Raw genomic sequence first — 18,725 nt, 5'->3', positions numbered from 1 at the left:
TTAAACTAATAACCGAAATATAATATCGTAACCGGGTCGATTGTTTACGAAAAGAAGTCGAACGAATGTTGTATTTTCGAAATTAACGGTGTCACGAACACTTCTTATGTCGAGAAGGAAAGCACAGCCACACTACATCGTGTTACATTTTCTGAATGCGAAAAAGTTTTGCTTTCCAGCCAAATAAAGAAAACACAGATTCCTTGTCTCATAAAGATTTTTGTTATCTGTATTGGTACCGTTAAACATTTTGAATTTGAAAATACGAATATTTAGACTAAATTATATGGAATGTTATTAGTTGTATCATGTTTTTCATATTTTTTAAGTGTTATATCAAGCACCAGAACAATCTTAAACGTAGTAATTAAAAAAAGTTTATATTCTATGCAGTGACTTTAATGTCATTTTTTCGTTAAACAGAAACACAACTGGACTCGATTCTATTATGGCTTGAAAGTTGCTTTACGTTGCTAATAACAAATCAGATATTAGAACAATGCCAGCTCCATTAATAACAGAGAAATGTTCCTACCCTTACGCAGAGATTTTTTTGGCACCTTTGCTGAGTGACTTCACCTCCCCCGCCCTCACTCTCACACTCCTCCTCTTTCTTCCACTTCTTGTCATCCATCTCTTCTTACACCCGGAGTTTCGAAAACACCTACAGACACATGCAAAACCGAGAAAATACGTTTAAAGAGTAGTTTCTGTAGGAGAGCCAGACGGTGGGGCCGAGCGGGGCATAGCTGGGCGGGTGACTGGGACAGAGCAGGAGCGAGGAGAGCGCGGACCTGGAGAGGGGCAGTGATTGGTGGAGAAGGTCCAGTATGGAGCAGGATCGAAGGGGTGATTGGTGGATAGGGTGCTGGCACGAGTGCAGGTGCGGGTGCGGTTGCGGGTGCAGGTGCAGGTGCGGGTGCGGGCAGAGGTGCGGTAGCAGGACGGGAAGGGTCCGGGTGCCAAAGATACCGGGTGTGGTAGGTTGTTGTGCGGTATGGTGTGTGATGGTAGTGGTTGCGTGGTGTGGAGGTGGAGGTGGTAGTGGCGATGTGGTGTGCTGTGGTGTACGTGTGTGATGGTAGTGGTGATGGTGGTGTGGTATGTACGTAGTGGTGGTGGTGTTGATGTTGTGTGGTATGTTATGGTGTGATGGTGATGGTGTTGATGTTGTGTGGTATGTTATGGTGTGATGGTGGTGGTATGTTATGGTGTGTGGTGGTGTTGTGTGGTATGTTATGGTGTGTGATGGTAGCGGTGGTGGTGTGGTATGTAAATTGTGACTGCTATACCAACTAAACTGACGTACGTGTTTACACTGTATTGTATTCACTGTCGCTTGATGGTCAGCCAGGAATAATAATAATAGTAATAATCAACGTTTTATTAATGGAAAAGGCAGCCTCCACTCTCACCACCACCACCATCTCTTCCTTCTACTCCTCCATCAGCATCACCATCTCTTCCTCCAATTCCTCTTCCTCGCTCCATAGAACCAGAGAGAGAGAGAGAGAGAGAGAGAGAGAGAGAAGAACCAACAGCCCGTCTGGATGCTCTGCTCGTGACGTCATCACAAGGAGTGGCACAGACAGAGAGGGGGAGGCCTCCGTCATCTTTATATATCGCGTTACCAGTAAGTTCCTCCTCGCTGCTGTATGTAATTTGGCCAGGAGGTGTGTGAATGGTCCGGCCAGGTGTGTGTGTGGCGAGAGTTTGCTGGCTTGAGTGTTAATTAGAGGGGAGAGGAAAATGGTTGAAGGTACCAAGGCTTCGATCCAAATATGTAATGGCTGCCACTCTCCTTCTCTCTCTGACGCGTATTTATATTTATCTTTTTCATGCCCTTTCACCTTGACTTCCTGTAATTTATCCTCTTGTTCTTTCATTTTTACGTGCGTGTTTTTTTTTTATTTCATCCAGTTTGTTTGTTCGGTGGAAGGTTATTAATGTATTTTTTCAGTGTGTGTGTGTGTGAGGGAGAGAGGCTGGTATATAATAATAATAATAATGTAATGTGTGTGTGTGAGGGAGGGAGGCTGGTATATATATATGTGTGTGTGTGTGTTTGGTAATGTCCTAATATGTGTTCCTCTCGCTTTTCTCGGTTCTTTGTTCCCTTTTCTCCTGTTCCTTTATTTGTTACCCATTTTCCTCTTTGTGCTGTTTTTATTACTGTTTCCGGCACTGTCCCCGTGAAACCGTCCCGTGCGCTCGCCTCCATTCCCGGCTCCCCCTTCGTAGCTCTTCCACCCACCTCATTTGACGTCGCAAAAAATGAAAACTATATGGTATATCATTTTGTTTTTTACGCAGGGGTTCCTTGAGACATCATGTATTTTAAGGGTTACGCAAGGGTAAAAAGGTTGAGAAACGCTGCCTTATTCGTTACCATCTCTCTCTCTCTCTCTCTCTCTCTCTCTCTCTCTCTCTCTCTCTCTCTCTCTCTCTCTCTCTCTCTCTCTCTCTCTCTCTCCTTATTCGTTATCATCTCTCATTCGTTATCATTCTCTCTCTCTCTCTCTCTCTCTCTCTCTCTCTCTCTCTCTCTCTCTCTCTCTCAGACCAATAGCGTGGCTTCATATATATTTGACGTCAAATCAGCTGAGTGGAGGAACTGTGAAGTGGGAGCCGGGAATTAGGCGAGCGCGCGGGACGGTTTCTCAGGGACAGTGACCGGTTTCCTTCTATTCCCTTATTTATTGCCATGTTTTCATTCCCTTTTTTCTCCTTCTCTATTCGCTATCCATTGTTCTTTCCATCTCCTGCTTTTATTACCATTTCCTCCCATACCCTTATTCAGTGTTTTTTTTTTTTTTTTTTCATTTCCTCTTATTCCTCGATTCGCTATCCATTTTTCTTTCCATCAGCTGCTTTTATCACCATTTCCTCCCATACCCTTATTCAGTGTCTTTTTTTTTTATTCCTTTTTCCTCTTATTCCTCTATTTGCTATCCATTTTTCTTTATCAACTTTTTATTACCATTTCCTCCCATACCCTTATGCATTGTCATACTGTTCAGTGTATTACTTCCTGCTTCCCAATGGTCTATACTAACGCCTTGCCTTCCCACTCAACAGTGAGGATAGATTGTTAAGTTACTCTATTATTTCATATATATATATATATATATATATATATATATATATATATATATATATATATATATATATATAAATTTTTTTTTCGTCATTTTCTTGTTAGTTTATTTTCCATTGTTCCTGTTTCCCTGTCAGCACTGCAGGATTGCCAGCTTTGTTACACCAAAATATGCCAAATGATCATCTTACCTGCTTCAGTTAGCCATGTGGCATGTTTCAGTGGAACAGTTTACCTTGTTGAAAAATTGTAATTTCAAAAATTTTCTAAGGCCTAAATGAAAATGTGACTATAGATTTGTTTAATATATCTCAGAGAATCAAAAGTAAAAAGGAGAAGTTTGTAAAGAAAAGCATGAAAAACTAGTTACAATTTATGTTTCGGTCTGCAACTATGTTATAATTGACAGATTCTCTACCAAGGGTTCTCCATTTATATATTTTGGTGATTTTGGACTGCCAGAGACATAGAGCTCTTCAAAATGAGTTTATTAAAAGATATACTAAACTGTAAATTTTAGGAAAATTCAGAAGCCTGAAAAAAAGGTAATTTGGTCTAATTATGGCAAACCCGCCAGTCGTGGTCAGCAATAGAACCAAACAAACGCCTTGCCTCTTTACAGAATAATGCGGATGGATTGTAAAGTCTATGTGGGCAACCTTGGCAACAATGCCGCTAAACACGAGCTGGAGTCCGCCTTCACAAAGTACGGGCCGCTGGTGAACGTGTGGGTAGCTCGCAATCCCCCGGGTTTCGCCTTCGTGGAGTTTGAGGACCCCAGAGACGCAGAGGATGCTGTGAGGGCGCTGGATGGCACGTGAGTACTGGCATTGTAGCTCATCTCGGGCTGTGGTGTTTATTGACTTGTTTAATCTTCTCTAGAGCTTCAATTGTCAGAGTGGTTTGTGGTGTCACCTGGCTTGCATGGATGGCTTACTTGTGGGACAGTGTGTTCTAAGTCTTATTTTCCCATATTGCTTAACTAAACCATTTTGTGGATTTATTTGAAGACCTCATTGTAGCATCTTGACATTGTGGGGACACTGGGATTTAATCTGTTGTGTTGTGTCTGAGTTTAATTTCTCACATGTTTCTTTTGTACAAAATAAAAAAGAATTAAGACACAGGTTGTAAAAAACATGTCATTCTTTCAGGAGACTGTGTGGTGTGAGGGTTAGAGTTGAGATGTCCACAGGGCGGTCACGCAGAGACCGCTACCGCTCCCCACCACGCAGAGGAGGGAGCCGCAGATCAAGGTAACACTTCCGGGGGACAGCCGGCGTCATGTTGGCGCCGGCTGGGAGGGACTCACTTGCTAGGGCCGGCTGTGGTGTGCCGATCACTCCTTTGCCTTGTAGGATAGGAAAGTTCATCCAAGTGGTAGGCCTCCCTCCCTTCATCTGTGGCTGGAATGTGGAGTGTGAAGTGTGGTAGTGTGTGACAGTTGGCTGTGCTGTGTGAGGAGTGTTGCAAGGTCCTCTCTTATGATTCACTGTCTGGCTGTGTTGACTGGATGTGTTTTTCTATTCTGTGACATAACCAATATCCTTCAGTCTCTCTCTCAAGGTGATGTGTGAGTGTCAGTGTGTGAGTGGGTGGCAGGTGTGTCCTAGCAGGCAGCACTGGCGGGGCAGGTGGGGAGGGCAAGTGCTAACTCCACTCTTTTAGTTCATCTTGGGCTGTGGTGTTTATTTACTTTTGTTTATTTAATCTTCCTTCTTCAATTTTCAGCTTCCAGATAGCGCTCGTCATATCAGTAACCTGCTAAAGATTAACTGTGGGAGTCAGACTAACTCACTTGTATTAGTTTTTTATCATTTTTGGGTAAATGGCCAAGTACAGTACTTGGTCTGTCACGGGGTGAAAAGAAGGTAACTTCTCAATTAAATGGGACTTGATTGTTATTTGCTTTAAAGTTATAGACCTCGTTACTTTGACCATAAGAAAATTAAAATTCTGGAATTTTTTTTTGTTAATTGTGGTGTGTGGCCCATTACAGGACTATCTCGCCCAAATTACTTCTTGTTCCACCACCACCACCACCACCATCTACTCCTCCTACTGTTGCTACCACACCACCACCACCAACTCCACCACAACCACCACCACCACCACCACCACAAGTACTTCCACCACCATCACCACCACCACTCCTAGCATCAGCATCAGCCTCTTTGTCCAGTGGACTGCCACTATTGGGTTGTTGGGGTGGATGGAGGTTCCTCTGGGCACTCTGTCCACTCCCAACCTGATCCCACACTGGCACAGCCTTGATAGCCTGAGTCCGACGCCTACACACAGTCCAGTTGGTGTGCCCCACCAGGGAGCACTCGGGCTGGACTGTGGGGCGCTAACGTAGCCAGTGCTGGATCTCCTGATGCTCTGAGGCTTGGCGGAGGTGGTGGTGAGCGGCACGTTGCCTGATGGCCCTCCTACGGCGCGGCACCTCGTGGCACCCGGGCAGCCCTTATGCGCTTCACGTGTCCTCTTCTCCCCGCCCGTCTACGTCTACCCTCCGCCCACTGCCCGCCCATCGCCCGCCCGCAGCCTGCGCACCATCAGGCCTGCCCCCCCACCCACCATCTTGGGTCCTTGACCCTCCAACGCTCGCTCCACTTTCTTACATTCATCGCGCCTCGTCTCACCATAACGCCTACCCTGCTGTGACGGTACACTACTCAGTATTTGACCATTTGATCACTTGTCACAAACTTATGTTTGTGATTGTCAGTCAGTCAAGCGTAGGTATCCATCCTGTCTCAGAGGATGGTAATACCATAAGGAGTGTTTGATTTGCCTGTAGCAGGTTCATGTGTTTTATACTTATCTGAAACATCTGAATCTCGAGCAGGTTACTAACGAGTGTCACCCAGGTGGTTTGTGGGAATGGGCTGGACTGCTTGTGGCATCATGTCTGATTTTATGTCATTTAGGAGCATTTTCCATTACTTGATAATTGTTGGATAAGTTAGAAGATAAGAGCTATTACAAATTAGCATTTGCTATTCAAGTAAGATATTTAAAGTAATCACCTGGTTGTGGTGGGTTTAATGTTGCTGTGTGTGTGTGTGTGTGTGTGTGTGTGTGTGTGTGTGTGTGTGTGTGTGTGTGTGTGTGTGTGTGTGTGTGTGTGTGTGTGTGTGTGTGTGTGTGTGTGTGTGCTGCCTAGTAAGCAGGGTGACCATTCCTCTCTTCCGGGGAACACAAGCCTGCCTAGCAAAGAGGAGGTAGCAGCGTGCAGTGTTGCAGTGTTAGCTTTACCTGAATAGTGCAGAGTATTGTGTCATGGGCCGGTAAGTGTTAGGGAATGGAAGGTGCTTGGATGATACAATTGTTCTCTTAATGGAGGCGGTGGCTCCCAATGCTGAAGTACTTTGTTTTCTGTTAGGGCTGCTAATGATGGCAATGGAAAGTGCTCATGTTAATACAGATTTTTCTCTTAAAGGAGGCGGTGACTCCCCAGACGAATACCACTCCACCCTCACGGGAAGAGGAAGTAATTCAGCTGCTCATTTCAGGTCCCGGAGCCCTAGAAGGTTTGGCCGGTCCCGCTCTCGGTCACCAAGACGCTCCCGGTCCCGCTCCCCCAGGTCTGTTTCAAGGTCCCCAAGGTCTGTGTCATGCGGTAACCTAACTAGCCAGCTTGTCTAAGCTTGATGTTGTGCTTGGTGTAAAATTTGTGGTTGTTTTGTTGTTTCTTAGCATATTTTGCCAAAAGCCGGCTTAGTGATGGCCGCTGTATAAACAACCTTGAGTTTTAAAAAGTTTTCAGTATTGTAGTTTCTGAAACCACAGGTTTTCCCTTGCTCCCAGCATGCTTGTATGGAAGATTGCCTTGTTGCCAGATTATTTTGAAGCTTATAGATTACAAGAATTCCTATTACTTGGTATATTTGTAGTTAAATAATGTTCTAGAGGAAATCCATTTCTTTGCTCATACATTTTCAGTTTGCTGCATTGATTTGCTGTTGATTTTACAATAGTATTTTTTTGTTGTTGTAATACTTAATTGATTTCAAGTAGAGCTTGGAAATGGATATTGTTTTTTGCTTCAAGAGAGATGTGTGAGCATTAGAGCATGTGTGTTCAGGAATAAATGCCATCCCTTGAGGAACTAATGAAGAGGAGGCATCAGATATTAGTGGATTAACAGAAAATTTGCCAAATGCACAGTTTGATTATTTGGTTTTGCTTTGTCTCATTGAATCAAAGAAAATAGTCATAGTTGCATGGCAGCTGCAACTTTTTTGTATGTTCTAATAGCACATGTGTTTTATTTTCAGTCAATTGCAATTGTTTGATGTTGACATATGTCCTTGGTGTTTGTTTGTTTTGAAAGTTGTGTCTGCAAAGCTTTGAATTGTTTGCATATCTGGCTAATATTTCAAAAACAAATCACCACAGTATGACAAGCACTCCTGTGGCATTGTTTTTGTATGTGTTGTTTTTCTCCTTACTGCTCTGTCAACACAATGGGCTTAACAGTAACTGTGGTAGTAGGTAGCGAGTGTAACGAGTGCGTCACCGAGTGTGGTACTGAAATGTAGACGTGGGCAGAGAGGGAAGTTATTTGGCCTTTGTCTAAGTCTTGAAAATGGCACTAGTCTCTGCTTGCATCGGCCTGATGAGCTTGAGATCAAATTGTACTGACCCTTCACTAACAGGAGAGTAACATGTTAGTGGCCTTATTACACAGGCTAGTCACTATTTTGAAACTGTTGCCAGTAGTTTCATACAGCCATAGCTCACAAGTGAGTAGGTATTATCTTGTAAGATTGCCTTGTGGCCTCAAAACTCACTGCTTTACTGGGTATCCTTATAGGTATGACGACTACCGCAGGCGAAGTGACTCTCCAGATTTCAGAAGACGATCCCGTTCTAGATCATAAGGTGGGTACCTCTGCTGCACGCCTCTGCTTCTTTATCAAACGTTCTGTTCTCCCTCAGATATCATGACTTTCCTGGTCAAGATTATTGCTGTCTACTTGTGTCCTTCAATTTTTTGTGTTGTTGATTGTTTTTCTTAGTAAGTTACTAAAGAGTTGTTTCTTGTTGCAGGGCTGAGTATGTACGATGAGTGACTGAGTGTCTGGGAACAGTGAGGATTGGGGCCTGAGGCTCCTCTTGGCAGGAATATTTTCCACCATTTGTATTAAGGTCTTGAAGCTAATTCGCTTTGAATTGTAGGTCATAGATTTTTTGTTGGAAATTTGCACAAAATTTTGAAAAATCTCACTATTTCCTGGGTCATTACTTTCATAACACTCACTTTGTAATTTATGTATAATTCAGATAACTTGAAATTTATGTAGCCTATCAATTGAATACAGAATAGTCATTGTTTTAAGATTACTGAGATTCCTGTTTAGTTCTAGGTTCCTCACTTTTATATGGTATGAGAATGAATGTTATGTGCACCATACCTTTCTGATATATTTCCTTGAAGACTACTAAACATAGAGCACTAAAGTTATTGTGGCAGTACAAATGAAGATGAAAGGTATGGAATGTTTGTCATTAAGAAGTTTCACAAGTAACCCTGTACTGTATTATTGATCCTGCATGATGGCTGGCTGACTGGCTGGCTGCTGACATACTAGTGACCACCATTCATCTGGTCTTGTTGAGTTGAACTTTCTTTTGTATTGAAGGTTATCAATTTTCACAATATTCGTCAACACTAAAGGTTTGCTGGAAACATGGAAATATAGTTGACCTTTAATAAAAATATAAATTACAAGTAAAGCAGAAAATCCATAACCAAGAAAAGGTTTTGGTGAGATGGAAATATGGAGCTGAACACAATGAGAGGTTTGTCTACCTCCATTTCCTCTGTAACCCAAGGCTCATCACAAACTGCCCAACCAGAACTTTGACACAGGTAGAAGTAACATGAATACTTGTGAGAAGCTAGTTTCACCGTTTATATATATTTTCAGAGGTTTACTGATAAAGTTAGCATAAAGACCACTGCTACAAAAAGGCTTTGGTTAGATCCTTGCATTCCTACTCCACAGTCTCTCTCTCTCTCTCTCTCTCTCTCTCTCTCTCTCTCTCTCTCTCTCTCTCTCTCTCTCTCTCTCTCATTCGCTTTTGGAAGAGGGAAAGCACACCAATAAAGGTACGCCTGATAACTTATCGGTAACATAGAGATAACACGATTCCTCCAACACAGGGACACGAGAGATAGGGAAGCAGTGTAGTTATGTCTGTGGAACTGCTATCGCCACACCCCTCCACTGTATATTGTCTTCCATTTCTCTGTACGACTTGTATGTAACGAGTTTTTCTTTACTTGTATGGGTGTATGAGCTTTATCTCTTCCTTTTTTCTTCATTTTTTCTTTTCCTCCCTTCCTCTCTCCTGTCTTCTAATTATCAGCCAGCGGAACCTTACTTCCTCGCGTGATACAAGTGACACCCATAGCTGCTGCTTTCTCCTAGCAGTAATGATGCGACAAAGCTCCGTTCACTCCCTCAATTCCTAGGAGTTGTATTTTCAATGTGTTCCTCTTCTGTGAATGAACTATGAGGTGCTACAACTCTTCGCCTCTGGAAACTAGTACGTATATATGAATTAAATGCTGTTTACCTCAGGGAGTGACTAAAGGGAGATAGTGAAAGGAAAGACGAATAAGTGGAAAATTGAGGAAAAGAAAGAAAACGAGGAACAGGAATGAAGCAGCAAAAGGCGAAGATTAGATAAGTGACTGAAGGACAAGGAATACAGAAGTGGAGGTGTAAAGGAAAGACGTATTAGCTAAGAAATTATTTTAGAGGAACAAACAATAGCATTAGAGAGGTCGTGAATTATGTGTTAGTTTGAGGAATAACGTAATAAAGACAACAAACAGATCAAACATTTTATAACTTAAAAAGAATTACTTGAAGCACTGCAATAACTCATGTAGGTGACGATAAGAAAATAAGTACCATAAAATATACAGGAAAAGAAAATCTGGAAGAATAAAAACACGGATATGTGAAACGATAAAAAAAAAAGATTTCTTGAAGAGTAAAAAAGCACATGAGAGAGAAAGAGAGAGAGGGTAAAGTAAGAAGCAAAACCCAACAAAGCATAGAACAAGCTAAACGAGGTGGAGAGAAGCAATACAAATGAAGCAGTTGAGCTAGACATCCGGGCAGCCGTGTGTGACTCCCTGCTGATCTGTACTTGGCTACTGAGGACGTGGTGAGGTCAGTAACACTCCGAGATCATGGAAAAGAAGAAAAGAAACACCAATACTGTGCCAGGAGTGAGACGCCGTGTGTATGTACTCGGGTTTCTTAGCCAGGTATGCCATAATGAGACTATTGTATTCTGAAACGCTTAGCTCTCTCGCCACAACTATGTCAAAAGCCACAGAAATGGTCAACAAGGTTTTTAATCCCTTCAGTATTGAGACACATTTTTACCATGAGTTTTGGCTATGCTTAGGCGATTTTATTTATATTAGGAAGGATGTATGGAAGTGAGAAGAGCAATGGCCACTGTCTTCACTAATTTAATTCCCACATAAGTTTCTGAAGCTGTAATAAAATCGCTAAGCAGTAAGCAGAATAAATATGAAAACGTGACATCGTACAGAAAGTGTTAAGAATGTTTCCCTTGCTAATAATAACAAAACATCATTGAAAACCCGTGGAACTTCAATGAGAGCCTTTGAAAATAGTGGAGGTGATGTGCCAAGTGTTTCAGAATATGTTGTTGCTGTTTATTTATAGTATGTGATAATTTGTGCCACTATACAGCTTCCTCTTCTAATTCACCCTTTGCTCTCCCTTAGCTAGTGGCCTTGGTACAAATCGTGGGCCATCTGGTGATGCTGAGTCTGGTGGTGAATCCTGACCACTTTGATAGCCAAGGTGAGGGTTGGCGATGGTGAAAATGCGTGTCTGTGTTGAATACTACAAAGTGAGATTTAAGTGTGGCCAGAATGAAAACTGTAGCTGTCATATGTTCTTTCCTTTTCTTCTGTTTCAAGACATTTATTCCTGTCTTTTAGGTAACTATCAGACCTGCAGGGGGACTGGCAACTAAGTGGTCCTTTTTTTATTCCCTTGGCCGGCTTTCCCCTCTTACATTTATAAAAAAAAAAAAAAGCTCGTAAGCTCCAAAATTTCCTTCCAGCTAACGCATACTTGGTGCAATTAAAGCAGGATTTCGAGTCTTTTCCTTTTTATAAATCTTGCAACCATTCTGCGAGTTAAAGCAATAAGTGGCAAGCTAAATAATGAAGGCATGCGATTTACTGGAAGTGGAAGGGATAGGGAAACACAGGTCTAACCATCAAATCAAACAGCGCTGCGTTACGATATGATTGTGTTCCCGCCCTCCCTCTTGCATCCTTTGTAGTTCTACCATTTCACTTTTTTTTCAGTGGCATCGCTCAATGTGGGAATGTCCATGTTGACTGGCGTGTACGTTGGGCTGACTGGCCGCCTGCTCTTCCTTTTTCATGAGGTGAGGCAAACCATTGGATCTCTGGCTGGTAGCCTGGTATTAGTAATTCTCACTGATATCTTTCTCTCGCATGTCGGTGATTATGAGACTCAATATTTGCAGATTAAAGGTCTTAGGAATGTCTTATCTCGTCTCTTATATTGCTTATTCGTGCCGTTTTCTTAAATGTTTCAACCTGGCTAATTATCCCTGAAAGCCTTGAAAGCTGTATGTATTTGTTTAATAGTGTAAGAAGAGCTCTGAGAGAAAAAAAAAGTCTGAAAAATAATCGATGTGTACTAGCACACAGTATCCCCTCCCAACACAACATGGTCCCACAGCTCACCCATGTCCCTTCATAATGAGAGTACTACTTAATGCCGTACCCATCTCACAGAAACGTTACGAGGAAACACGCGGGCCGGAATGGATGTGGTGGTTCTGTACTTTGGGAATCGTTACTTTCAACGGCCTGCAACTAGTTTGGTTCTCCCTGACTGAGGACATAATTCCGGCAGTGGTGTGTAGCGTGGCTTCCCTCATCTATCTTATCTTCTTTAAGTTCGCCAAGGATGATCTCAAGTTCCTCAGAGATGATGCTGCTGTTGCTGCCACTACACCCATCATCACTACTACTGCTTCTGCTATGGCTGCACCTTCCACTCGTGTGAGCGAAGACAGTTGAACAGGCTAGGCTGGAAGACCGTTTGAACAGACAAACGTACAGTTAGTCAGGAAACAGGTAGACGGCTCAACAAGGAATAAATAAACAAGCAGAAATAAAGTTGCACAAGTTGGAATAGACAGTTGAACAAGCAGGAATAGATAGCTGAACAAGAAATAGTTAGATAATCTATTGATATTTACTGTTTGACACGTTTCATTGTCTTTTGTATTGCAAGTTATCAATTTTCAGTGTTCATTAATGCTGGAGGTTCAGTACAAACATGTAAATATACTTCACATTTGTTAGAAATAAAAATAACAAGTAGAGAATCATATTTTAATTAGTAATAACCAAGGAAAAGGTTTTGGTGAAACAAGTGTGAACCTGAACACAATGAGCGGGTCGTCTGCCTTTCCTTCTGTAACCCAAGGCTCATCACAAACTGGCCATCCAATACTTTGATAGAAACAACATGATTACTCGTAACGAGCATGCTATAGGTAACAGTTGTAAGATATAACATGATATTTTGTGGAATTGAAGCTTCTCTCTATGGATTATCCCACGCAGGAAGCGGTCTTTACTTGTACAACACTAGTTTCTGTACTGGCCACAGAGTAAGGAAAGTGGTCGATACCATGGCAAGCGGCACCGTACTCTCCTTTCATGTTGAGTGCCACCACTGCGCCCATGAAGTCTGGGTAATACTGAGCCACTCTGTAGATGGCGATCTCTGCGGCTTTGCTGGGGCTGAAGCCTTGACGCATCCCCTCCACAGCGACCAGGGCTGGCAGGAACCTCATCATCACGTCCCCGTCACCAGTGGCTGCAGCTCCGCCCACAAACTTGTCTACATAGGCGCCGCTGCCTGGGATAGGCGAGTCTCCAACCCTGCCAGGAATCTTATTGCGCGCACCGTTAGTTGAGGTTCCGCCAGCTATGTGACCCTGGGAGTCTATGGCTATCATTCCAATGGTGTCGTGATTGAGTTGGTTGAAGTTGCCTCCCTCCCTGGCTGTATATTCTTTGGCATTCCTGCTTGCATTACTAGGCCGGTAGGGTCCGCAGGAGGTGGTGGGGTCTGGCGACACGTTTACCCAGAAGTTGGGTTGACAGTTGTTCCTGAGCCACTCCTCGTGCATCTCTGCCGAGGCAGGAGTGGTCAGGTTCTCCTCGGGGAAGCCCATCATGAGGGCGAAGTGCGTAGCCTGCTCTCCAACCAGCAGGGTGTGTGTGGTGTGCTCCATCACGCTGCGGGCCACGGCCATGGCTCCTTTCACTCTGCGCAGGTCCGCCACAGCGCCCACATCGTGAGTCGTACTGCAGGACATATCATACCAACATTACGTTCGTTCACATGACATCCATGAATTCAGTTTTCATGTTGCTAAGCTTTCAAAGTATGAAACATTCAGAAACCTTTCTGCCCTGCACCTTCACTACTTTCAAAACGCTCTACCTGGTTCACAAGTGGCACGAAATTTTCAGGGTGTGTTTATGGTATTGGTGACAGATTAACGAGATTTTTCACATTATCAGCTGCTCATCTCTGGAAAACGGTCGTGAGAGAGAGAGAGAGAGAGAGAGAGAGAGAGAGATGGTAAAGTTTCAGAAAAAGGGACAGCTTTCACTCACCCGTCCATGATCATAGCATCGAGCGTGGTCTCTCCGGTCTCATCCGGGCTGCCTCCGAAGCCCACGGTGCCGTCACACTGCAGCTCCTCGCACGTAGCACACCCTCTTTCCACAGCATCCAGCGCCGTGCCCTCACCCTGCCGCAGGATCTCCCAAGCTGTGGGTTCATGGTCCAGCACACGTATGTAGCCTTATCCTACATTGACCAACTTATAAGATCTTACCCTTGGCTTTTCTCTTTCATATAGTTAATTTACTAGATGTGCTGCCAACATTAAAACCACTTGACTACCGTGACTTCATGCTCATTCTGCTTACTATTTGATTTGGTGATTTTATAGAGCTTCAGAAACTTATGTGAGTGATTAAAATAGTGAAGACTGGCCATTAATCTTCTGACTACCATAGATCCTTCCTAATGTCAATAAAATGGTCTAATCATGCCTAAATCTCAAGGTAAAAAATGTGTACCAGTAATGAAGAGGTTATAAAGCACATACTTATGAATTGCCATTACAACTATCCCGGATCTCACCCTTGGCTGTGGCATTAGTAAAGCTCCATGTGTTGATCACGATGGGCTTGTATCCATGGATGAGCAGAGGCGGCGTCAGCAGCAGCACCAAGCCTTGCAAAACGCCTGCCATGGCACCGCTGTAGTGACGCCTTTGAATCCAGTAACCTTCCTTCATCATACTGGCCTGATTCACCGCTGTCAGACAACTATATCTGGTGGAGCAGTAAAAGAGTAACTACTATACAACTCCACTATAGGATCTCGGCCAAAGCATCAGGGAGCGTCTTAAATTTTACTTCCTTCTGGCTGCTACACACTACTTATCTGCGGTTCATACACCCAACACAGGACTTTCCACTGTCTTATCAGGCCAACACTATTGTTACCAGTTACTGGTCACAGTTATTCTTTTCTCAGGAAACTCAGACATGACAGACTGTGAAAAATGTATCCGTTAGGTAATCTATAGCTGCACTGTTGCAGCAAGCAGAAAAGTTAGCAATTCGGCCTACAGTTATGACGTTTTGTGTAAGTTAAATTTATATAAAAATGGCTATTTCTTGCGATGTTTACGTCAAAATTGATACGTTCAATGAGCCGCATCAATAATTCCAGCTGATCCGAAATAGCAGTGGGCCGACTGAGACTGCCTCAGAACAACAACATGTCCACGAGATGGTAAGCGGGAATTAAGCCACTTTCTCTTTATTTAACCATTACCCGGCCATTACAGACACTTAGAAGACAATTTATCACACATCACTCACATTAACACTCATTCATAAATAGACGCACTAATGTTCGAGTCACCAGCACTGCCTCTCATCACCCTTCATCAAACTAACTTCACCAGTCACACCAAGCTATGGAAACTTACCTGTGTGTACCTGGGGTCGTTACTCTGCTGTGTGGCCTGTTAATGAGTCTCACCTGGCGAGGGTACACAGGGGCAGCATGACAAAGACACGGGTCACCTATAGCTAGCCGGCCATGAGTAGCGGGCCACCCTTACTACCGTGGCAGGGGTCAGTTCATTCATTAAGACTTTCTATGGGTGACTGATCTCTCTTGGGTGATCCGCTGGTTGTTTTAGGGAGTAGGTACGTGGTAGTGGTGAGTTGACCTCTTCAGTGCTGTGATGCTTATTTTGGTGATTTTATACAGCTTCAGAAACTTATGGGGTGATTAAAATAGTGAAGACTGTGGCCATTAATCTTTTGACCTCCATAGACCCTTCCTCATATAAGTAAAACTGTTTAATCATAATCAAAACTCGTGATAAAAATATGTTCCAGTACTGAAGGGGTTAATGGTTGGTTTCCTTCATTTGGCAGGAATGAAAAAGACTGGATGAATTGATTAAGGTAATGAAAATAGTTCCAATGCACATTTGAATTGAAGTAATATTAGCATCTCCATTAAAGGACTAGTCATAATTCAGCTCTTTAATTTCTCTGCTGATTTCCTTCATTCATTATTTCATAATTTGAGAAGTCATCACACTTTGCCTATAAATGAACAGTCATCATTTGGAAATTATTCAGTTAGATTGACATCGATAAAACCCCATGCATTCATAACTTCCTCTAGTACACTTTGGAACTCCCTTCCTGCTTCAGTATTTCCAACTTCCTATGACTTGACTTCATTTAAGCGGAAGGTTTCAAGACATTTATCCCTTTTCTTTTGGAGGGTCTAACTCTCTCGGACTTGCTAGGGGACTGGCAACTAAGTAGCTTTTTTTTTAGTTTTACGTTAACCTTGGCCAGTTTTTCTCTCATATAAAAAAAAAATAACCACAACTTCAATGACCTTACACCTTCCAATCCCGGCAGGTATCCACTGTACCAGCGCGGAAACCCTCAGCTGAGAGTGTTTCTGCCCAACTTCTTCATGAAAATTGTGAAGCCAAGGGACCCACTGCCCGCTAACGTTGTCCAGTTCCATGTGTCCATGAAGATGACCAAGAATGACATCAAGAACTACCTGGAAAAGATATACAATGTCCCTGTGGAGCACATCGTCACCCACATCAGGATGGGTGAGGCTCGGGTGCTGGGAGGAGGAGGGTTTGGGTCACTGGGTGTTGTTGGGTTAGGAGCAGGAGTGGAATGGATTACAGAGGTGATAGTGATGATAACCTCTTCAGTTCATGACATGTTTTGGTATTTATTCTGCTTACTATATGGTGATTTTATTCAGTTTCAGATACTTATGTGGGAATTAAAACACTGAAGACTTTGGCTACTGATATTATATCTTGTTTTTTTGTGATGTCTTCTCTTTTATTCATAGGAAGATAAAAAAATAAAGATGGTTTGGTCATGCAGATAAAGCCAGGAATTGTTAAAAAGAGTGATTTATTTAGGTATTTGTTTGACAGCTTATTATTATATGGTCCTTTTTAATGTCTTCTCTTTTATTCAGGTAATTTATCCCGGACTGCGATGGGAGGGTATGTTGTGAAGGATGATGATTACAAGGTGGCGTACATAACCCTGGTGAGTGTCCTGTGGCTCTCTCTCCTTATTCCTTTCTACATGAAAACTGTCAATTTGCACAAATACAAATGGATAAATGAACACTGAGATATGAGGAAGATAGAGATGTGCCTCACAGATTTTAGTAGTTGTGGAATTATGATAATGCTGTACAGTAACATCTTTTTGCCTCCAGTAATGAAAAGGTCAAATTGCATCTCACCCCAGATATATTGGCTAATTTGAACTATGTTTTCTTGGAAAGAGAAACTTACAAGACAAAGAACTGGTTGAAAATAGCAATATGTGTGATAAAAAGTGTAAAGTGTGAAGAAAGGATAAAAGTTTTGAACATTTTTTCTAAAATTTTCTTTCAGCCTAAGGGAGAGAAGTTTGAATTTCCAAACCTCTTCCCCGAGGCCAAGGAACAGGAGAGGGAGAAGCAGAAGGAGGACCTGAAGCTTCTTGAGAAGGAATGGAAGCAGAAATCCCGGCAGAATACCAACAGGCCGGGTGTGCCCAGCTGGTTTGGGTTGTAGCCTCTACTGTTCCACTGGTCAGATCAAGTGTTATTTGGTAAGCTTGGCCTTGGCATCACTGTTTATCCTCACCAGTTAATTTTCAGCTCAGTTGATCATGTTGAGAATTTTCCTTTATCGTTCTCTCTTTTTCCACATTTCATCAATCACTGTCTTGGTTTCTTTAATCAGTTCTTCTAAAGATTATAGTTATGTCCTCTTCTTCCTCTGTATCAAGTCTTTCTATTTGTACTATTTTCTTTCTTTCAGTTGCATAAGCTGGGCACTGTAACTCTAACTGTGCTGGGTCGCTGTGAGCTGCTCCTCTCATGCAGTATGTTCAGTCTAGTGTTGGGTCTGTAGTCAGGACCAGATTATGAAACACTTTGCTACACCTCCACTGCTCTTTAAAGGTTCTGTTTGAAGTTACTTTGATGTTTTAAGGATGTTTTTATGGTTGAAGTAACAGATTAACAATATTATACTCTATCCACAAGAGAAATGTCTTTGACAACTGAACAGTTCTCTGTGGTCTTTGAAAATAGTCATGGTGAGTGAGCAGTGTTTCAGAATACATTGCTTAGTTGGAAGGAAAACCAATAAGGAAGAGCTGGAGGGGGAGTGTGGAAGGAGACATGAGACAAAGGAATGGTAGCAATGTATGGGATATTTGACAGCATGAGAGGGGGATAGGAAGAATAGATATTGCAGTTTCTATCTGGTACATTGTTCGGAGGTGGCTGTAACACCAGAAAATGTCTTAGAATGGCTAATGATTAAAGACAGGTGTCAAATAGTGAAAGGATTAAGGTAGTAAAATAGTCAAGGAGAAACAATAAAAGATAGTCTATGTGCTGAATAATTCAAGAAATATGTGTCAGAGAGCAGTTGAAATGCCTGACAAAGTGATGAGGTTATTATGACAGCCTTGGGTTTGTTGTAGTGGCTAGCATAATGACAGCCTTGGGTTTGTAGAGTGAAGAGTGAGACAGCTTGGTGTAGGTGTTGGTGGTGAATGAGGCAAAACTGTACATTGTGTTATCAAGTTGTTTTCCTCCTGATATTCAGATTGAGGCAGAGAAATTGAAGCTCACTAGAGTAATCTATTGTTCCTCTGTGTGGCGGTCACTGCAGGGCATTTAGCACTAGATTTCCCTAAGATTAATTGCTGTACATGTGTATATTATTTTGATGTTTTATACATTAAAGAGATGAATTTATTAATTGTTTTACACTTTAGGTACTCCTTAGATTGGTAATAGATGATGTGATAGTGTTTGGAGAGACGCTGTTAAATGCAACATAGACTTGATAAACAGACATTTTTCGTACATTGCTGAGTAAGTACACATACATACGTATTATTTGC

General features: G+C 42.5%; 3 protein-coding genes across 12 annotated transcripts; 2 read left to right on the top strand and 1 right to left on the bottom strand.

Annotated features, from left to right (window-relative positions):
* The first annotated feature begins 1,493 nt into the window (after nt 1-1,493).
* Nucleotides 1,494-12,535, top strand: LOC123519551 (serine/arginine-rich splicing factor 3-like). 9 transcript variants are annotated; one of them, XR_006679047.1, is made up of 6 exons: nt 1,494-1,633; nt 3,720-3,914; nt 4,252-4,353; nt 5,097-5,766; nt 6,616-6,687; nt 8,156-8,634. XR_006679047.1 is itself a non-coding variant. In XM_045280962.1 (6 exons), exons 2-5 carry the CDS (start codon nt 3,724-3,726, stop codon nt 7,984-7,986), a joined length of 432 nt encoding a protein of 143 aa, XP_045136897.1. In that variant the 5' UTR covers nt 1,494-1,633; nt 3,720-3,723; the 3' UTR covers nt 7,987; nt 8,156-8,634. The 9 variants fall into 9 exon arrangements, 6 of the variants coding, with proteins under 6 accessions (XP_045136897.1, XP_045136896.1, XP_045136901.1 ...); XR_006679048.1 differs by lacking the exon at nt 8,156-8,634 and adding an exon at nt 7,920-7,988; XR_006679049.1 differs by lacking the exon at nt 8,156-8,634 and adding an exon at nt 7,920-7,988 and having other exon boundaries at nt 6,616-6,708.
* On the bottom strand, nt 12,529-15,439 carry LOC123519550 (N(4)-(Beta-N-acetylglucosaminyl)-L-asparaginase-like). Of its 2 annotated transcripts, none has more exons than XM_045280958.1 (4): nt 15,289-15,439; nt 14,377-14,570; nt 13,842-13,998; nt 12,529-13,526 (listed from the first exon to the last, which is right to left on the bottom strand). In XM_045280958.1, the coding sequence occupies exons 1-4, from the start codon at nt 15,312-15,314 to the stop codon at nt 12,764-12,766; spliced, it is 1,140 nt and encodes a 379-aa protein (XP_045136893.1). In that variant the 5' UTR covers nt 15,315-15,439; the 3' UTR covers nt 12,529-12,763. The 2 variants fall into 2 exon arrangements, with proteins under 2 accessions (XP_045136893.1, XP_045136894.1); XM_045280959.1 differs by having other exon boundaries at nt 15,236-15,385.
* LOC123519552 (probable 39S ribosomal protein L23, mitochondrial) lies at nt 14,974-18,576 on the top strand. The gene is made up of 5 exons (XM_045280967.1): nt 14,974-15,036; nt 16,194-16,399; nt 16,786-16,859; nt 17,216-17,414; nt 17,627-18,576. Exons 1-4 carry the CDS (start codon nt 15,023-15,025, stop codon nt 17,375-17,377), a joined length of 456 nt encoding a protein of 151 aa, XP_045136902.1. The 5' UTR covers nt 14,974-15,022; the 3' UTR covers nt 17,378-17,414; nt 17,627-18,576.
* Nucleotides 18,577-18,725: the final 149 nt, after the last annotated feature.

The sequence above is a fragment of the Portunus trituberculatus genome, chromosome 45 (genome assembly GCF_017591435.1).
Source record: "Portunus trituberculatus isolate SZX2019 chromosome 45, ASM1759143v1, whole genome shotgun sequence".
NCBI lineage: Eukaryota > Metazoa > Arthropoda > Malacostraca > Decapoda > Portunidae > Portunus > Portunus trituberculatus.
This window is presented reverse-complemented; position numbering and strand designations above follow the sequence as displayed.

Excerpts from the sequence above, each read along its gene's own strand:
- LOC123519551 (XM_045280960.1), top strand. The coding sequence starts at position 10,314 with ATGGAAAAGAAGAAAAGAAACACCAATACTGTGCCAGGAGTGAGACGC. Across the intron at positions 10,392-10,883 it reads TACTCGGGTTTCTTAGCCAG|CTAGTGGCCTTGGTACAAAT; the intron begins GTATGCCATAAT and ends GCTCTCCCTTAG. Across the intron at positions 10,963-11,477 it reads TGACCACTTTGATAGCCAAG|TGGCATCGCTCAATGTGGGA; the intron begins GTGAGGGTTGGC and ends CTTTTTTTTCAG.
- LOC123519550 (XM_045280958.1), bottom strand. The coding sequence starts at position 15,314 with ATGCTGCCCCTGTGTACCCTCGCCAG. Across the intron at positions 14,571-15,288 it reads CCCCTGTGTACCCTCGCCAG|ATATAGTTGTCTGACAGCGG; the intron begins GTGAGACTCATT and ends CTGCTCCACCAG. Across the intron at positions 13,999-14,376 it reads TACTAATGCCACAGCCAAGG|CTTGGGAGATCCTGCGGCAG; the intron begins GTGAGATCCGGG and ends ATGAACCCACAG.
- LOC123519552 (XM_045280967.1), top strand. Across the intron at positions 16,400-16,785 it reads CGTCACCCACATCAGGATGG|GTAATTTATCCCGGACTGCG; the intron begins GTGAGGCTCGGG and ends TCTTTTATTCAG. Across the intron at positions 16,860-17,215 it reads AGGTGGCGTACATAACCCTG|CCTAAGGGAGAGAAGTTTGA; the intron begins GTGAGTGTCCTG and ends ATTTTCTTTCAG.